At 48.8% G+C, this 19,908-nt stretch overlaps 1 protein-coding gene across 2 annotated transcripts in view; it reads left to right on the top strand.

The window, feature by feature from the left end:
• BRWD3 (bromodomain and WD repeat domain containing 3) overlaps positions 1–19,908 on the top strand; it is a 1,632,068-nt gene that overhangs the window by 1,541,628 nt on the left and 70,532 nt on the right. For both annotated transcript variants that reach the window (XM_069612911.1, XM_069612910.1), the window contains exon 39: positions 14,970–15,125. In XM_069612911.1, the coding sequence (XP_069469012.1) occupies positions 14,970–15,125 (156 nt within the window). The remainder of the gene's footprint in view (positions 1–14,969; positions 15,126–19,908) is intronic.

Raw genomic sequence — 19,908 nt, 5'->3', positions numbered from 1 at the left:
GGATGATGTCTTCCTGCATCTACCTCATTCCCATGTGCAGGCTCCGGATGCGCCCGTTGCAAGAATTCCTGGATGCGCGCTGGATCCAGACGACGGGCAGCTTCGAGGAAAGGATCAAGCTCGACGAGAATTTCCGACGAGCGATACGGTGGTGGGGCACCCGCGCGCATCTGACGGCGGGCATGGACTTCCAGACCCCAGCCCACCAGGAGACTGTGACCACGGATGCCTCCCTGGAAGGGTGGGGAGCGCACACCGAAAATCTGCACGCAAGGGGACTCTGGCTCCCGACGGAGAAGTCCCTGCATATCAACGTCCTGGAGCTCCGTGCAGTGTTTTGGGCCCTCAGGTCCTTCCTTCCGTCCCTCAAGGGCAAGGTGGTGAGGATCTTCACCGACAACACCACCACCATGTTTTACATCAGGAAACAGGGCGGAACCAGGTCCCCAGCGCTGTCCAAGGAGGCGCAGGACCTGTGGCATTGGGCCTTCGCCCAAGGGATTTTTCTGGTGCCGTTTCATCTGGCAGGGATAAAAAACACCATCGCCGACTCACTCAGCAGGGAGCTGCGCTCGTGCCACGAGTGGGAACTACGGCAGGATCTGGTGGATCGCCTCTTCCGACGGTGGGGCACACCCCAGATCGACCTGTTCGCGACGGCAACGAACACCAAGTGCCGGAGGTTCGCCAGCAGGTTTCCCCAGACGAGGAGCATGGGCGATGCTTTCTCGTTCCCCTGGGAGGGCCTGTTCCTCTACGCGTTCCCTCCCTTGCCTCTGCTAATCCGGCTCGTCAACCAGCTCAAGAGGTCACGGTGCAGGATGATCCTCGTCGCACCTGCGTGGCCGAGGCAGATATGGTTCCCGGACCTTCTGGACTTGTCAGCGTCCCCGCCGATCAAGCTGCCGGCGGACGCGGATCTACTCTCCAGGGAAGGAGGCGCCATCCTCCACCACGACCCGAAGTCGCTGAACTTGCAGGCCTGGCTCCTGCAGCGCTAGAGTTTGGAGGATACGACATACCGGCCGATTGCAGAGAGGTTCTTGCAAAGGCCAGGGCGTCCTCGACTCTTAAATGCTACGGACACAAATGGAAGAGGTTCTCTGTCTGGTGCCACGCACAGAAGATTAACCCTCTACGGATTACGGCTCCCCAAGTACTGCCGTACCTGCTGACGCTGGCCAAAGCTGGTCTGGCACACGCGTCCATCAAGATTCATCTTGCTGCGATCTCCCGATACACCAGAACCACGGGGCGGACGTCCTTGTGGTCTCATTGTCTGGTGAAAGAGTTCATGAAGGGACTGTTCAGATCGTTCCCGCCGGTGAAGGCCCCGGCCCCGGCGTGGGAGCTCAACGTGGTGCTGACCAAGCTCATGGGACCTCCGTTCGAGCCTCTGCACTCGGCCCCGTTGAAGTTTCTATCGTGGAAAACAGCTTTTCTTGTGGCCATCACCTCCGCACGACGAGTGGGAGAGATCCAGGCCCTTTCCTGCAAGGCCCCGTACTTGACTTTCCACGACACGAGGGTAGTGCTCAGGACGCACCCCTCCTTCATGCCCAAGGTGCCGTCGGACTTCCATCTCAACGAACCCTTGGTGTTGCCTGTGTTCTTCCCGTCGCCTTCGTCGCCGGCTGAGAGGACTTTGCACTCGCTGGATGTGGCTAGAGCGCTGAAGTTCTACGTAGACCGCACGAAGTGTTTTCGGAAGACGTCACAACTCTTTGTGAACTTTGGACCTGTCAATCAGGGGAAGGCTCTCTCGAAGGCTTCCATTTCCAGATGGCTCTCCGGCTGTATCATGTACTGTCATCGGTTGGCAAACCGACCGCTGCCTGGCCGTCCGAGAGCCCATTCCACCAGAGCGATCGCAGCTACCACGGCGTTCCTATCTGGTGTGCCCCTGCTGGACATATGCAGGGCTGCTACGTGGAGGTCGACGCACACCTTCACGAAATTCTACTGCGTCGACCGGGATTCCAGGGAGGAGTCCAGGGTCGGCCAAGCAGTGCTGCGCAACCTGTTCGCCTGAGGTGAGCCTGGTGAGGAGGTAAGATGCTTAATGTTGAGTTTATGTGATGCTTAATGTTGAGCCTTTGCCACCTCCCGTGGTTGTGCATGTGTGTACTGCTATGTATTCTTTATTCATGAGCATGTGAATCCATGCCAGACCCCATGCTGGAGAAGGAACAAGTTACTTACCTGTAACTGTTGTTCTCCAGCATGGGTCTGGCATGGATTCACATGCGAACCCTCCCTCCTACCCCTCTGCGGCTCTTCACTTGGTCATACTGCCACTTCACGTGCTTCCAAATCTGAAGATGGCTGCCAGAGGCGGTGCTTAGGTAGAGGGCAGTCATTGGCTGTGGTCAGTATGACGCAGAGACCAGTGATTGGTTATTACTACGAAAGACAGATCAGAAACGAAACTGATACTGGTTTTTTTCTTACCGAGGATTCCCAGCCTGACGACGGGGAATATTCATGAGCATGTGAATCCATGCCAGACCCATGCTGGAGAACAACAGTTACAGGTAAGTAACTTGTTCCTTATATTAGCCTCGAACTTAAACCCGCTTGACCAAATACTTTTTCTTTTGGCACCGGTGGGGTTTATTCGCCATTTCTTTTTGTTAAAGTCCTTCTTGGGTTTTACTTTGCGCGGCAAACCAGGTTTGCCTTCTTTGTTCACCGTCTTTTGGCAGGCTTCTGCTCAGAAGCCCACCTCCAGGCGCCTGGGTGTCTAGGTGGGCTGAATGTGAGGGAGGGGTGTAGTCACCCCCTGCATAGGGTATCCTAGGAAACCCAAGACGCACTTTGCCATGATTGGCTGCGGTGGTTGTCCGGGCCGGGCAACCCCCTGCTGAGTGAGTGACAGCCAGGCTGTCTGAATGGGGGATTTTCGCATAAAAGGCAGGTCTCTTGGGCTAGAAGTCAGAGAGTCACCACTGGAACTACAAGGAACCGAAGAGAAGTGAAGAAGAAGACGCTGCTGCAACTACCCCGTCCCATTGAAGCCCTGCTGCAGTCCTGAGCTATCTACCCTTCGAAGACCAGAGAAGATCCAGTCCGGAGTCGTCTTCCCTTGAGCTTGGTGGGGATAACCAGCTCATCTTCCACAGCCAAAGGATCCTCTTCTTGGTCGAAATCGCTGCACACTGCTGTAGTGGTCCGGATAGCCATCTGAAGAGCCTCTCCTGTTTTTAAGGAGCGCACCTTTTATTCATCGTCGCTGCTGCAGACTTCATCCCTGTGTGGTGCAGACCCCTCCAGACGTCCTCCTTCACGTCGAAGCTCCAGGAACCGTGGGTCTGCAGGAAACCAACAGGAACAACTGCCAGGGCACCAGCTTCTCCATTAAATAAGGTTCTGTGTTCTGCTTGAGGAATTAGGGTGAATCCCTTTTCTTCATCTCCAAGGCTTGCCCTTGTCTTCCCTCCTTATAACTTTTGCGTCCTCTGATGACAATATCTAAGTACTCCTGGCAACGTTGAATCTCGAACTGTCCGACTGTGTGATCCTCGACAACAGGAATCCGGTTCCACTTGACACTGGCTCCGGCCTATTGACTCTTGAATTTCTGTCTGAGTGTTCATTGATTCTGTCTGCCTTGACAAAAGTATTGCCTATGATTTTTGCCCCAACTCTCTCTGGTGAACCCAGGTGCTAAGTGTGTTTTTGCCCCGGTAACAATTCTTGCTGCGGATACGTGTTTCGTTAGTAAGACCGAACTGTCAAAAAGTGATCGCAAGTGTATTCCCGGTAACGTCTTTTGTTTAGCACCACCAGTCCGTTAAAACACAGGAAACTTACCTTGAGTTAGAGTGTACCAAGTGAATTGGTTGTTTGTAGTATATTTTACGTGTGGTTTTGAATTAATAGAAGTGTTGTGTTTGTAACAAATTGTTTAAAAATAAATGTACTTATATTTTTCTACCTGAAACCTTGAGTCAGTGTTTGCTCGAGTCACAGTAATTGTTGTCCCTTTGTGTAATCTCTGCTACTGCTCATATACTCTTCAGATAAGCCTGGCTGCTCCGCTACTGCTACCACTTTAACATAGTAGTACAGGGTTGTACCAAAGGTAAAACCTGTATTACCACCTGTAGTCTTAATTGTGTGTAGTGGTCCCTAAGGGCACTGCACAGGATTCTGCCTAACAGCTCCTCATTCCATCAGGAAGAAACAGTCTCAAAGCGCCTGGCTTGTTGAGCATAATGTAATGTAATTGTCATTTATATAGTGCCTTTCACCATTGGTATGGTCTCAACGCGCTGCTGGTTGAACCCTTTTGTGGGACAGAAGTCCAGGTATGGGAAATTTGTCAGAGAATTATAGAGTGTGTTTGTGCATTTTAGCCCATATGAAGGTTGGTAGGTGTGGCCAAGTCCCTGCTAGTCATACCAGGTCGAGCAGGGATGTGGATGGGTGCAGAGAGGTAGTCTGGAGAGTGCAAGAGCAGGAGAATCATTATGTGTGCAGCTAGACCACATTTTTATTGTGGGGGCTAGCTGCATTCCAGTGGCAGAGGTGTTGTGCAATGTGTCTTGGAGTAGTGCATGTAATGGATGGGGTGCTGAGAGGTAGTCTGGAGAGTATGCAAGAGCAGGAGATTCATTATGTGTGCAGCTAGATCATTTTTACTGTGGGGGATAGCTCCATTCTAATGGCAGAGGTGGTGTGCAATGTGTTTTAGAGTAGTGCATGATACCAGATGCGTGTGGATCAGTGGCGGTGCTTTGGCTAGTATCCATAGGCATGGAGTGTGATACGTACTCATGTGTCCTGGCTGGTTTTTGGTTGCGTAAATGCAGCTGGATTAAGAAGGAGGTGAATTCAAAGTGCAGCTAAATTATGGTCATTGGCTATATAAATGCACCTAACATAATACAGTATTGCCTACCCTCAAAGATTTATCTAGATACAAATACAATGGCTACCCTCAAAATAATCTAAATGCAATACATTGGCTAGCTTTGGAGTGCATCAAGATTTCAAAACGGCGATTGCATGGTAGTGATATGGTAGTGGCAGGATTTAGAAGAACTTTGATGTTTATTTGTCTTGCAAGAATCTTGGCGTCACTGAAGGCCTTCCCCTTTTCCACCACCTCTTCTGGGAAATCAAGGTAGATTGCTACCTTGGAGCAACTTAACAACATATTCCTTTTTTACCTGTGGTTTTTCATTACTAACAGTTTGTCTAAGGCCAAAATAAATAACTGTATTTTCATACTTGTATTTTCAAGCGTACATTGAACCCTTCACCACTCTCATAGCTCCTAAATCCAAGCCTTACTGCTCAGTCACACTACCCAGATAGATTCTGAGAGGCCATGCTCTTCTGTTGACTAGTGTCTAGCCAAACTCTGTCACCGGACGGATTCTGAAAATCCAGCTTAACATCAGGCTGGTATATATCGAGACCCCATGACCTCAATTGCTTTTTATCTGTACACACTGTTTGCTTTAGGAACAATAATTCTTCGTTTTGTGGAAATGCCTATTTTTTTGCAAAGGTCTTAGGCATCAAGCCCTGTGCAAACTACGGTCAGTACATGTTGATCTCGGATCCCTCTGATCCTCTGGTCACTTCATCTATCATTCCGACTGTCTATCTGCCATCCAGTCCTGGTGTACTTTCAACTATCTCTGCCTTAACGCCAGGAAGACTGAGATCCTTCCTATTGGGACTCCTGCTCCCTCTTTGTCTCCCTCACTCTGACAATCTTCTGTGGGCTCTTCTCCTTCATCTGAAGCCAGAAACCTTGTAGTAATAGTCTATTGTGTAAGAAACGGCCCAGCAGTCCCGCTATTGGGGACTCAACATGCAACACTAGTCCCCCCTTAATCATTCTGCTCTCTACTCCCGCCAGTATTGTTCCACTATCGGACACATCCAGAACATATGGAGGATGCCCGCCACCTCCCCTTTGCACCTGGGGCATACCTGCGCTGTGGTGCCTGGGAACCGTGAAATTCTCTGTGACTTCATATATGCTCTGGGTGTGATCTGCACCTGTATCAATTGTAATCTCGCATTTTGCGACACTTTTCTTATTATATATCAGTACTCCTGCCCATTGCACATCTGTAAAAGGGGCTCCCAGGTCCTCCTCCCATTTGCTTCTTATTGCCCGGGGGTGGAAGTCCTGTTAGTTAACAGGAAGTCATATATCCTAGATGTAGCATGCCCACCTTCCGTTATGTCATACAAGATGTCCTCCATGGCGTGCTGTTCTTTCAATTCACTGTATGCCGGCCACCTCCAAATTATGCCCCCCTTAATAGTATGCAACAAGCCTGTGTGGTCCCCCAATTCTACAAAAGGAATAAATTAGGTGTCCTGCAATAAATCCCCTATCGTAGTCACTCGGCCGTGTTCCCAGTGCACTCTTATCTTTTGCCTCGCCTGCAACGAGACAGCCACTACTGAGACCCAGGGAATCTGCACCGTAAATGGGTCTGTAAATCCTAATACTGCTAATGCACTATCCCACATCCTTACTCCCAAGGCACTAAGTGCGATCCGTGTTCTCCCCCAGGGCTTCTTATTCCACACCAGTTTCTTTAGATAATACCGGGACACCACAGGTTGCAACATCAATGCATCTGAAGTCGGGTCATCTGCAAGCCAGCCCACCACAAATTGCAGCTTTCTCGCAATATAGTATAGATCAAAGCAGGGGACCCTAATGCCGCCCTCTTCCTACAGCCTGTGTACTGTGGAAAGTGCTATCATAATCCTCCCCCATTCCCCAAAAAGCTTCTTCTAACACTATCTAGTGTTTTGAAGAAGGACTGTGGTATATAATATGGTACATTCACAAAGAAATGCAGCAGTCGGGGCAGCGCCACCATTTTCAGTAATGCTGTTCTCCCCATTAAGGAGTGAGGCAGCTTAGGCCAGAATTTCATGGAGCCTTGGGTGCCCACTAGAGCCTTTCGTGTGTTATGTGCATGCTCCATAGCCGGGTCGTGGTATATATTGACTCCTAAATATTTGAACAAGGACACTGCCCACTGTAGTGCCAAGACTGGAAGTGCCCCCTGCCCCACCTTGTGCAGACCTGCTAATGGGAACAGCGCCGATTTGTCAGTGCTGATCATGTTCCCTGACAATCTTGCAAAGAGCTAGAGTGCCTACAACAGCAACTCCAGGTTTTCTTTGGGGTTCTGTATATACAACAATGTGTCGTCCACTTACATCGATATCAGATACGTAGCTCCGGCTATTTCTATGCTTGCCCCATATATTCCCTACTAAGGTATTGTGCAATTGGTTCCATTGCCAGGATATACATAAGTGGGGACAGCGGGCAACCCTGTCTAGTGCTTTTACCCAACTCCCATGCTTCCGAGCTACATCCGCCAGTCTTGACTCTAGCCGTCGGCCTAGTGTACCCCAACCGATCCCACCCTATATATGCCTGCCCAAATCCAAATCTGCGCAGTGTTGCATACAGCCAGTCACACCTCACTGAATCGAACAATTTCACTGCATCTAGCATGGCTATGGCGCACGCGATCTCCCAGTCCGCCGTTCTGTCTATCACATGGTGCAGCCTCTTCAGATTCTAGGACATGCTACGTCCCGGCATGTACCCCAACTGATCTGGCTGCACCAGTGCATGTATTACCCTCTTCAGTCTATCCGCCAGTATAGATGTCAGAATTTTGTTGTCCTGGTTAATCATTGGTGGGGGCCTGTGAGAGCTACATTCCGTCGCTGGCTTGTGGGGTTTGAGGAGAGGTATGATAACAGATTCCCTTAAGCTTGGGGATGGGGGGGGGCACCAGCCTCATAAGAGTCAGTAAAGGTGTTGAGTAGATGCAGAGCCAGCTCCCGAGCGTATTCCTTATAATATTCTCTGGGCAGTCCACCTGTTCCTGGTGTCTTCCCTGTCGGTAAGGACCTGATTGTCTCTAGTATTTCCTCTAAAGTGATGGGTCCCTACAAACCGTTCCTTGCCTCCTGATCTAATGTAGGGCGGCTTATCTCGCCCAGCACCCCTTCTAAGTGCTCCTGCGGTATCAAGGGTCCTTTATTCTACAGGCCTTGATAGAATTCCTGAAAGGCTTCAATGACGCCCATTTCAGTGTTGTAGAGGTCACCCTCTACCGTGCAGATCGAGTGAATCGCTCATGGCTGCTTTTCTTTTTTATATAGCCATGCCAACAGATGGCCTGTTTTGTCTCCTTCTCTGTGCTGGCTTTCAATTTATTTAGAATAATTATGTTTGCCCAGCCTCTCCCAACATTCTACACGTTTCTGTTTTAATGTTGCAACCTTTGCTGCCTCTCCGTTTTGTCCTGCAGGGGACTATTCCAGCTTTCTTAGTTGTTCCTCTGCCGAGGACAGCTCTCTGTTAATATTAGCTTGGACGTTCCCAGAACCTGCAATGGCAGCTTCTCTGACTACTACCTTCAGTGCCTCCCAGAATATTCCTGCACTGGCAATACTTCCCTCATTGTGTGTGACATAGGCCACAATGCTTTCCCTGACGCAATCCCGAAATGGGGAATCTTGCAGAGCTTCTCCTCTGAGTCTCCACGTGGCTATTGGGACCTTCAGAAGCTTAAGCTGCCACTGTAGACTTAATGGGTGTTATCCGACAGTACCCTCCCTTCATACTGTGCCCTAGCGGTTAAATGGGCAATTTCCTGTCCAACAAAGAGACATTAAATTCTGGTATGCACAGCATGCAGTGCTGAGTAATATGAGTAGTGTCTAGTGTCTCCATGCAATACCCGCCAAATGTCTATAAGGTCAAATGCCTCTAACAACGTTCGCAGTGCTTTAGCTGGTGGGGCTGGCTTATTATACTTGTCATCAGATCTATCTAGGGTCGGGTTAAGCATGCAGTTGAAATCCCCCCGCCCCCTTGCCCCTCCCCATATAATAATATTGTTCCTGCATGGGCCCAACCTCGGATATAGTGATTGGAAGAATGCTGCTGCATTGTGGTTAGGGGCGTACGTATTGACAATACAGGTATCCACATGCTCAAGGAGGCCCTGTACTAGGATCATTCTGCCCTCCTTGTCTGTTTTAATTTGGGTCAACCTAAATGGTTCCGTGGGCGCTATCCATATTAGAACCCCCGGCATAGGCGGGATACGATGAGCCAAACACCTGTCCGTTCCATTTCTTTGCTAATAATTCATGCTTATCGGGTGTTAGTTGTGTCTCCTGCAGCATAGAAATGTCTACCCTACATCTTTTCAGGTACACACAAATGCTGTTCCTTTTGACTAAAGCATTTGGACCCCCTTACGTTCCAGGTAAGTACCTTTATTGTTCCTGCCATGTGCATCTCATCAGTATGAGGAGGCTGTCTACCCCAGCCACTAAAGGTGTTGCCCTTTTACTGCTATATGGGCATCCATTTAAGTGTGACATGCTACTATTCTTCTTTGACATTCTTGTGGACAAACTCCTTATACCCTTAACTCCGCCAACCAATAACAACTACCCAACGTCTACTTCCATGTTCGAGCGTAACCGCTTTCCGCCTCGTCCTTTGGTGTTCATACCCCACGATGGTACACAGCTGGTGGGCTCATAAAACAAGAGCCCTCTAGAATAGAACTCGGAGGAAGTGGCTCAGTCCAGCCATAAGTCTGGTCTCTCTTCTAGTTTGTGTTGTTAGTCAATGGCCTCTCCCGCCATATAGATCTAATCAAGAGTTCTTGGCTCACTTTCAAAATTGAATAATAATATAATGTGCTCCTCAGCCAAGCATTGTGCATTCCATGAGAGATAGCACTGGTGATGCTGTAGGCTCACTGAAGGTCCGTTGACACTGAGGGCAGTCGGTTTTACAGCGCTCGGTGTCAGTTACGGACCCATCTGTTTGCTCCTCCCGTGGTCTTCGTTCTCTTCTCTTCCATCGGGTCCTATTTTCTCCCTATCCATCCATGCTTGCGCCTCCTCCAGGAGGTCAAAGGACCGGGCTCTGTGTTTGTGCATGATTTTTAATCACGCCAGGTAAATTAGCTTGTATTTTAGGCCCGCCGCTCTGAGTCTGGCTTTGGCAGCTGTAAACTCTGCCCGGCTTTTCTGCACCTGGAAGGTGTAGTCAGAGTAAACCGCCAGTTCCGCCGAGATTCTTATCAGCACTCCCCCTTGTCTGGAGTAGGCCAATATCTTCTCCCGGTCTTTATAATTCTGGACCTTCGCGATTATTGGTCTCAGAGGCGCTCCGGGAGGCGGGCGTCTGGTCAGCGCTATGTGTGCTCTCTCTATTGTAAATCCTTATGTAAGATTGCCAGGCCCAATTTCCCAGAGTAGCATGTTTTCTATATATGTAGTGGGTTTCCCACTTTCCTCCCCCTCAGGCAGTCCCACTATCCGGATATTGTGCCTCCTGGCTCTGCCTTCCGCTTCCTCCACCCTGTTTTCTAGGTGGCTGACCTTCTGCTGCAACACGTTGACATTATCCAGCGGCTGCTGTAGCTCGCCTGCTTTCTTATTCGTTTGAGCCTCCAGTGTAGTGGTACGGTCCGCCAAACCTCTAACATCCTGGCGCAGTAGCCTCACATCTATTTGTACTGCCCTTATTTGAGTTCCCAAGGTGGCCTTGAGGTCTGCTATAGCCTGCATTACCTAGTTATGCAATTCCATAGTCACTGACTGTCGCTTGTGGGGGCTCTGTGTTCCCTTTTGGGTCCTGTTGCACTACCTTGGCATAGTTTTCAATCGACACTTGTCCTGCCTTCATCTTAGTGGGTTTGGGAGGCATTTGGTCTACAGATCGCTGTAATGGTGGTCCATAAATGTCTCCCCACCGTATGCAGCCAGCAAGTAGAGGGGCACAACGTGGGGCACTGTAACCAGAGTTCGCAGTACCTATGGGCTTCCTGAGGCGCTGTTGTTTTAAGGGTCCTGATTGTGTCTTAGTGGGGTATGCTCAGGCCGTCACTTTCTTTTCCAGTGCGCTAGCCTGCTTCCCCAGCCCCCTGCTGTCCCCAGTGTGTGTTCTTTGGCTTTGTGTGGTCTGCATTTCTTCAGAGGTGAGTGGAACTGGAGCTCGGGCAGCCTGTCGAGCCAAAGGATTTCCTAGCGCAGCATGAGGCGCTTCAGACCAATGCTAACAATTTTATGGGTCATCTGCAGGCATTTCCAGTATATGTAGGCTGTGGCTGCGAGCTGCGTATGTTTTATATTGCGCAAGCTCCTGCAGCTTCAGAACTTGTGGCGGTACCTCAGCCCTTCCCCACAAGCTCCTATTGTATTAGCAGGCTGTCTACATTCATTGGTCTTTCCACTGGGGTGGCTGCCTGATTTCATCAAAGGGAGGGGGTGCCGCAGCCCTCCACTTCAGCCTCACGTTCCTTTGCAGGCTGCTCTCATACACACATTCTCATGCTATTGTAGCCACCTTTAGCTAGAGTGGCTTCCTGACTCTGCCGTCCCTCTACCTTTTATAGAGGGAGATCCTTCTCTCCAGGGCACTGCACCGCTTAGCCTGGGTTTGCCCCAGCCTGGCTCTGCCTCCACGGCTGCACCGCAGGAGATCTGCAGCCCTATAAGGGGATTATGCTCTGAGCCCTACCATGGTTCTCTTGCGGCGCCCTTACCAGCGTATACCCTGGCGTCTTCTGTGTTCTCACTCGGGCACCCACGGACCCATCTGTCGTGCCTCCATATGTTCGCCTGCAGTCCTCTTGCCTCAGCTCCGGTTCATCCTCCTCTGTGCCACGGGTCTTCTCTGTTCCACAGGACAGCCGTGGTGCCCAGCACCATCACTTCTCGGATCTACCAGGTTGCACTTGTCTTTCCCAATGCGCCTGGTCCCGATCCTGCGATTGGCTCTTTCAGCTCCTCCCGGCCACCATCTTTGTTCATCCTTTGTTCCCAGCTGTGTTTTCCAATGCGCTTCTGTCGGCATTCCGTGCAGGACCCCTGTCCACGCTTGTAACATTGCACTCCCAGCCTTTTCTTCTCTGCAATCATCTATTTTCAGACCAGATGTCATCGGAGGGGCCGTTTGTGTCCACGGATCATGTCGGATCTTACGGGAGCTAGCTCTGAAGGCGACCTACTTCATGGCGGCTAGCCACGCCTCCCAAGTACTACAATATTATGTTATCAACCAGAGGTGCAGACGATTAAAAAGCCACCTCTACGTGTTGGAACCTAGTGTACCAGGAGCTGTCAGGAATTCACAAGTTTGCTTTAACCCTGCCCTGCCGCTACCTAGGGCAGGTTCCGGAGATCACAGCAAGGCACAGATTTTGGCATGGAGCATTATAAAATGCAAATTAACAAAGGTGGTTCTGGGAGTCCCTCTGCCAGACTTTAGTCCTGGTTACGAGAGGACCCCCCTTGTTAATTTGCATTATAAAATGGGCCTGATTGGAAGATCTCCCTTTCAAGAAAGATCTGAATCATTTCATATCTAAAAATAAAAAAAGGTTTCGGCTATCCAACCCTCACCAGATCGCATACTCACACACCTTCACTTCCACGAGACTGGTGCGTGACCTCAATGCGTTATCTGTTAAACATCCCTGCTTGGTTTTTCCAAGGAGAAGGTGACTTTGAGTGAGAGTGAGACTATCATTCCTTCCTCAGGTTGTTTTGAACGTCCATCTCAGAAGATCCATCTTCCTGTGATTTTCCTCTGCATCACTCTTCCAAGATGGAGGAATGATTCCATTGGCTAGCCTACTGCGGGACTGCACCTACTAGGTCTATGACGATATACGTCGGGCAGCATGACCATCTTTTTGTGGGTTATGCTGGTGCTCGTTGTGGCAGGGCTGTGACTTAATGGACGCTGTCAAGGTTGGATCATCATCTGCATCCTAGAATGCTACGATCTGGATGAAAGCATGGGTCATTCAACCTTATTCCAGGCTGCTAATTCTGCCCTGCAGAGCCGGGGTCCTGGTCTTGGACATATGCAAAGCCGCTACATAGGCACTGCTGCACACGTTTGATAAACAATACTATCTGGCTTCCGTGCCAGGACAGGAAGCTCACTCAAGCAGTCCTCCAGAGGTTTCTGGTTTAGGTGGTGTCCTCTTCTTTTCACCCTTCCTCCAGATTTAGATCCTGCTATGGGAGTCTATCATAGATGAGTAATCTTTGGGAGAAAATCCTTTACAATAAAAAATTACTTACCCCTTGGTAATGTTCTTTCTGATGGATGTTTCTCTCAGAGATTCCTCACCACCCTCCCAACCTGCCCCTCTTGGTGGGTAGTTCAGACACTTCATCTGTTTTGCCGTCCCTCAGCATCTGAGTGCTAGGGAAAGAGGTTGAGCTGAGTTCATGGGGCCTTGTGCCCCCATATATACAATCCTTAACATCAAATCCGGCATTGGGTGCATGATGGCGCTGAGCAGACCCAACTTGGAGCTGCACTACACTGTACTTTTTCTAAAGGCAGTTGGTGCTTGAGATAGACTTTCATAGATGAGGAATCTGTGGGAGGAGCATCCATCAGAAATAACATTACTGAGAGGTAAGTAATTTCTTCTATTGATTGAAATGTGTAATAGATGTTCTTTAAACAGAGTAGTAGATTTGCACCAAGTAAAAGAGCATTGATCATTTGTGGGGCAGAGGCTATATGTGACGGGTTGTAAGAATTTGGTAAATTTATGAATTCAGGTTCATAATGACATTGTCCAGCATCACCCAGTTTCCATATGAGCATTGGTTGTCTAGGAGGGATCTAGCTAGGTAAATTTTTGAATTTGGACTATTGATTACATTCTTATCTACAGCCTCAACCATTTGTCCTAGGTTGCCAATGTGTTACCTGAATACACTAAGAAACATTACATTTTACTTCCTGGTCATGTACTTCTTATTTTACATTGTTTGTATTGGCTGAGCCAGAAAGAAAGAAAGAAAGAAAGAAAGAAATAAATATAATAAAGTAATAAAGTTAAACGTGAGCATCAGTGATGTACTTGAAACTCTGTGCTAAGGGACCCTCTTTCCCTGTGGCAAGTACTCTATAACATCTAATCCATAAGTGTATTGGCTATGACATGCCCCTGAGTGCGTATGTGCCTTAGACCAGTGTGGCTATGTAGCTTTTATACAGGGTATTCATATGCAGTCATGTTAACGCATATTGAATGGTAGGGAGATACCCACTGGCAAAACGATACGCTAACACCCTGCACTGCTATATGAGCCTCAGCTCAGGAAGACTCTGTAATTTATCAGTGATAAGTGTCCAGTGAAAAGGAGACAGTCTACTGTTGAATTTCTTTAGATTTCTAATGTGAGACAATTGCATTGATTAACTGAATGTTGACACTAAGGAAAAAAACACTTGTAACCTTAATGTCTTAAATTTAACTATTTTCTTGAATGCTGCAAGGGTTTTCACATTTCTCAAGAAGAATATATTAATATTACAACTTAGGACAGGTGCTCCTCTTGTTAAAAAAGACTGATAATAGTGGTGTAAATAATGTCTTTTACATAGTTCTGTTAAATACCAGCCAAATACAAAAAATCTGGAACTGTGAAAGCAACTGCTTTTTTGACTATAAACTTACCTTGTGATAAAGATTTATTAGTAAATGATACTGGGCCTCATTACGAGTGTCCCGGTCCGGTAACAACAGTGCCTGTAACGTACTGGCACTGTTGTTACCGGACCGGCACACTCCCAAGTTCTGCGACCGAGTGCCGCCCTGCCTGCCAGGTCTGACCTGGAGGGCGGAACGGCACCCGTCCTGCAGCCTTTGACAGAAGCATCGGCACTGTCGCACACAGTGCCGGTGCTTCCATCCTCCCCATTCCCATTGAGTTCTATTGGACTCAATGGGAATGGGGAGTAACTTTTTCCGGTGACACAACTTCGGCGGCAGCCATTCTGTATTTACCAGCACGGCTACCGCCTGGGCCGTAATGAGGCCCACTGTCTCACAAACATTATCTGTTCTGCACATTTGTTAGTGTATTGTAAAAACGTAGTCTTGCATCTTTGTTTGCAGTGTCTGATACGAATGAAGAGCTGTGTAAGCTAGACCCTGATGATGCGACTGATGACCAGCCTTCTTCATCTTGCTCAAATTGTTCTAGCCAAAAGGAAAACACTTTAATTACAGCAAGCCCTAAACTATCCAGGATGAGAGACACGCAAGTGAACGGTATGTAGAGAGTTACAAAGTTGTGGGCTTAAATGCAGGAGAGCATTTTCTATAGTGACGTAACGTGAATGGAAGGCGTAAAAGCATTGCTAAGGCTTTAACAGCTTCCATTCATACCATTCCACATTGTCAGTCATTTGTATGGTGGCAGAGAAGAGGGGCAGAACGCAACTTGTTTCCTCCACCTCCTTCTCCGCCATACAAATGCTCCAACCATGCCATCCTGCTCAACCGTTTCCATGATAACCTGAGTATCACCGATCAGGCCCTGGCTTGGCTGAACTCCTTCCACTCCGATCCACCCTCCCAGGTCCAACTTGGGTTCTTACTCTCCTCTAGCTCTCTCTCTACATGTAGTGTTCCCCAGGGGTCTAACCCCTCTCTCCGGATGTTCAACCAATACATGGCACTTCTTGCCCACCGCATTGCCGCGCTGTGCCCCAACTTTCAGTGGTATGTGGACGAAACTCAGCTCATTTTCAAGCTCCCTTCTACCCCCTCTTCTTCTGTCATCTCTGACTGCCTGTCCACTATCCAGGAGTGGTGTGCTGCCAGCGATCACTGCCTTAATGCCAGTAAGACTGAGGATTTTCCTCATCGGCACATGCGCTCCTTCCTTTCGCTCTGGCCGGCCTCTCTTGGCCCTCTTCCTTCTCCCACCTGTGAGGCTAAAAACCTTGCGGTCAACTTCGACTCCACACTCTCCTTCTCACCTCACATCTCTGACGTCTCTAAGAAGTCACACAACCAGCTGCACCTCCTCAGAGGTATTCTTCCTTTCTTCTCCTTCCCCCAGAAGCTCACTATCTCCAGAGCTCTGGTTCTCTCTAGGCTGGACTACTGCAAAAGCCTCTTTCTAAATCTGCCTGCTTCTACTCCCCTCTCTCTGCAACTCTTCCAGAACAAGACTGCGAGACTTGTCCTTCGCCTCAAGCCCAGGGATCGTATCTCTCCAGGACTGAAATCTCTGTACTGGCTCCTAGTGGCTGCGAGGATTAAGTTCAGAACCCTCTACATTGTCCACAAGGCCTTCTGGGGCTTGGGGCCTCAATACCTCCAATTCTCTCTTCCTAAATATCTTCCTTCTCGAGCTCTTCACTGATCTGCCTCCAGCTCATCTAGGATTAGTCGCTTCTCCAAACAACAAGTTGGTGGCAGATCTCTTTCTTTGGCTGGGGCCTCCCTCTGGAACAGCCTCCCTGAAACTTGAGGAGAACCATCTCTGGTTACGGAACCACCTCAAGACCTTCCCCTTTGCTTCTGCTTTCTCTCCTCCTCTCTCAGTCAGGTGCTGAGCTCCTGACTGAAACTGCACTGGTCACCTGTCTACCCTCTGATCTCGGGCCCATGTCCCCTCCCTGCCAGCTACACACCTGCATTGCCTCCCGGGCAACCCCTGCACTTGGGGGCTGTTTCTGTATCCCTACAGTCCCCACTAGCTCTTGACACTTGATGTCTGCACTTACTCCTGCACTTGCCATTAGCTGGCTGCACTTTTACCTATTGTTTTATTTATTTTTTACTGTTGTTTATTTATTCTTTACTGCTGATCCAGTGTATTGCACTGCCCCCTCCCCACCTGCACTTGCGCGATCTCAATGTCACCTGGCCTAGTAAGATCATTGTCTTTGTCTTCTCACTGTCCCCCTCCCTTGCCTCGTCGCGCCTTGGAAAACTTGTGTATAGGCGCGTTATAAATGCCATATCATATCATATCATTAGCATCGTCATGGATTTTCATGCCGGCACAAATGCTGGAGATCCCTATGGAATAGCATAAAGCAGAAGAACCCCAATAGGGATCCATTGTAAAGACTGCCTGCAATTAAAACCTACTCCTGCACAACATGCTCGCACGGCAGGCAGGGTTTCATTGTAATTGTGAGCGCCGCTTGCTATGCCACCATAGCAATTGCCGCTCATAATTAAAAGTAAACGCTGCTTGACACTCTTGCAATCTGCCATTGTTAGGCAGAAACCTGTGCAGTTCCCTTAGGGACCACTGCAAAAGATTTAAGACTACAGGTGTTTGGCAGTAAACCCACTTGGTAGCTGTCTGTACCGCCCATATTTACCTGGTAGCTGTGACTGAGCAGTCAGACTTCCCTCAAGAAGAGTTAGGCAGTATGCAAAGTATACACAATAGGCACTCTGGTACAATAATACAAGCAAACACTGACCAGAGCTTTGGTATCAAAGTATATCATTATTTATTTAAAAACACACGGTTTGAAACACTCAAGGACTCTTGTAAAATATTCTAAACACAGTTACTATTGTAATATATACACCCCTTTTTCCTTAGCAGATAAGTTACTGTAAAACGCCACTTATTTTCATACAGAGGTGAGCGCTTAACTAGATGGCACTCCAATAAGTTTGTGAGAAAGGGAGAGAAAAAGACAGAATATAGAAAGGTACACCACTCTAAGATTCAGGGACACTGTTAGCAAGGCAGAAGAGCAAAGGTCACTGGTGAGCCAAAGTCCAAAGGCTGGGCCCACTCTTAGAGAGAGCAGAGCACAAATGTGCCCAAGATCACACAGTTACACTAGGCTTTGAAAGTCTTGCAGAGGGTTCAAAAAGAGTTTAGAGAGGCTTAGGAAAGTTTAGCCAGAGTGTCCCAGGCTAACCCAGGTTCGAAAGCCGGGGGCTAAATCTACCCCGTACAGTCGGTAGCAAGGGAAGCCAGGCGGGACACGGTACCTTAAGTGGGAAGGATCCTCCAGCGGTGGCAGTTGTTCCTGGTAGTGGGTGCAAGTTGCATCGTCGTCCTGGGGAAGAGAAGATCTCGACTTGGAGGAAAGATGAAGGTCGTTGCACTATCAGGGAAGAAACCAGCCGTGGCGTTTTCCGGTTAAAGGTGGTACCTTTGTTTCGCGGTCGTGGTAAAACGTGGTATCCCGGTTGCCGGGGTGCTTGGCACAGGCAAGGCGGCCACGAGGTACGTCGGGAAGGCGAAAAGACGGTGAAACTGGTTATCCCCACCAGTCAAAGGAAGAAGACTCTCCGGCGGGAGATCTCCTCTGTCGTGGGAAAAAGTGGTGAGACGGTCCAGCAGGGCTCCACCGGTGGTGGTGTCGTGGCAGGTCGGCTCAGCTTCTCCCTCGTATGATTCTTAGGTCCTGTGGCGACTTCTGAAGTTCCAGTCTCCAAAGCCCTGCTTTTATGCAGCAAACCCCCATTCACTCAGCCTAGCTGTCACTCAAACATGCTAAGTGGTGAGCCGGCCGGCTCACCACTTGGGCCAATCAGGATGGAGTGCGACTTGAGTTGCCTAGGCAACTCAGTCCAGGGTGCCTAAATTCCCCTCCACCCCTCCTAAGTACCCCAGACAGAGTGGCACCACTTTGGAGGGCTTCTGTGGAGAAGCCCGCCAAAAAGTGGAACAAAGGGCTCGACTTGGTTTGGAGTCACAGAAGAGAACACAAACGCCATTTTAGAATCAAGTTTTGGCAAAAAATAACAACCAGAGAATTAATATTAATTAAATAAACCGGCGGTATGTTCGAGGCTACCATAAATAATTAAATAAAGATAGTAGCCTAAAACAATGGGAAATCCCATAGGAAAATATTCGCGGTTGACTATAAAAAGTAGTATCCACTGCCACCAGCCAAAACTCGATCAGGGGGGACGGAGACGTGCCCCCTCGACTAACAGACCCAATCGAATTGCCCCAGCCAGTACGTCCACAATATGATGGTTTGTACTGGTTCTGTTCAGAATTTAAGACTAGTAAAGTCAATGGTGACTTTACATGCCCTGGGAGACAGTAGTCAGTCCCAGGGTATGGAGTCTATACTGGGGGGTCACTATGACACCCCTGTGTCACTGCACTGAGGGTGCTCTGTAACACACATCACAAAAACACATGAAGCCCTATGGGGTAAAAGACCCCATAGCCCATTAAACACATCTAGATCCAAAGAAACGCACTCAAATCATGTCCAAGAGTGAGGGTAAAAGAGTCTCACTCTTGGCAGGATTAAAAAATAAACCCCAAAAATCCAGCAAAGCTGCTGGGGGACTCGCTAGGTTAGGAAATTCAGCCTAAACAGAGAATTCTCCCTAACAGCCATGCAAATGCAAACATTTATTGGCAGGGATCCATTTACATTGCAGTGCAAACGTAACGTCTCCATGCCATCAAATGACACATAGGATCAAAATGAGCTTCACTTTCTTTTAGCTGTTTTGTAAATGGCAAAGTTGGGTTTTAGAAAAATGTACTTCTTTGGGTCAGGTTACTGTTATACATGTCTACATCCCTGAAATAGCTTTAGCATTCATCAAAAAACATAGAAAGCAATGGATTTTAGAAAGTACACATTTGTTTTTGTGGTGTGGCTTTCTTGCATTAAGTGTGTGGGTTTAGTGGACTGCCTTGTTTTTAAATTGTCTTTCTCATTGAGACTGTGGGCCTCATTACGTGTGCAGCGGTAACTGTGCCGGTGCTACTGTTGGGTTGCAGACGGACCCGTAAAAGATTACCGGCTCCTGACTACCCAGTGCCACCAGGCTATTACAAGTCTGGCGGTCGGGAAGTCGGGCGCAATCATTTTGTTAATCCCCATTCCCATAGAGGCCAAAAGTGCTCTATGGGAGTGGGGACATGGAAGCACGGGCACTGTTGTTAATTGCGCCGGTGCTTCTGTGACGGCTTTGCCTACCATGACCACTGTGCCCTTGCAGGGTCTGACCTGTTAGGCACAGCGGCTCCGACAGGCAAACCTGTAGTTTGCCGGTCTGGAAACAAGGGTGCCGGTGAGCTTACCGGCAC

The sequence above is a fragment of the Ambystoma mexicanum genome, chromosome 5p, assembly GCF_040938575.1.
Source record: "Ambystoma mexicanum isolate Mex_15411 chromosome 5p, UKY_AmexF1_1, whole genome shotgun sequence".
Taxonomy (NCBI): Eukaryota; Metazoa; Chordata; class Amphibia; order Caudata; family Ambystomatidae; genus Ambystoma; species Ambystoma mexicanum.
This window is presented reverse-complemented; position numbering and strand designations above follow the sequence as displayed.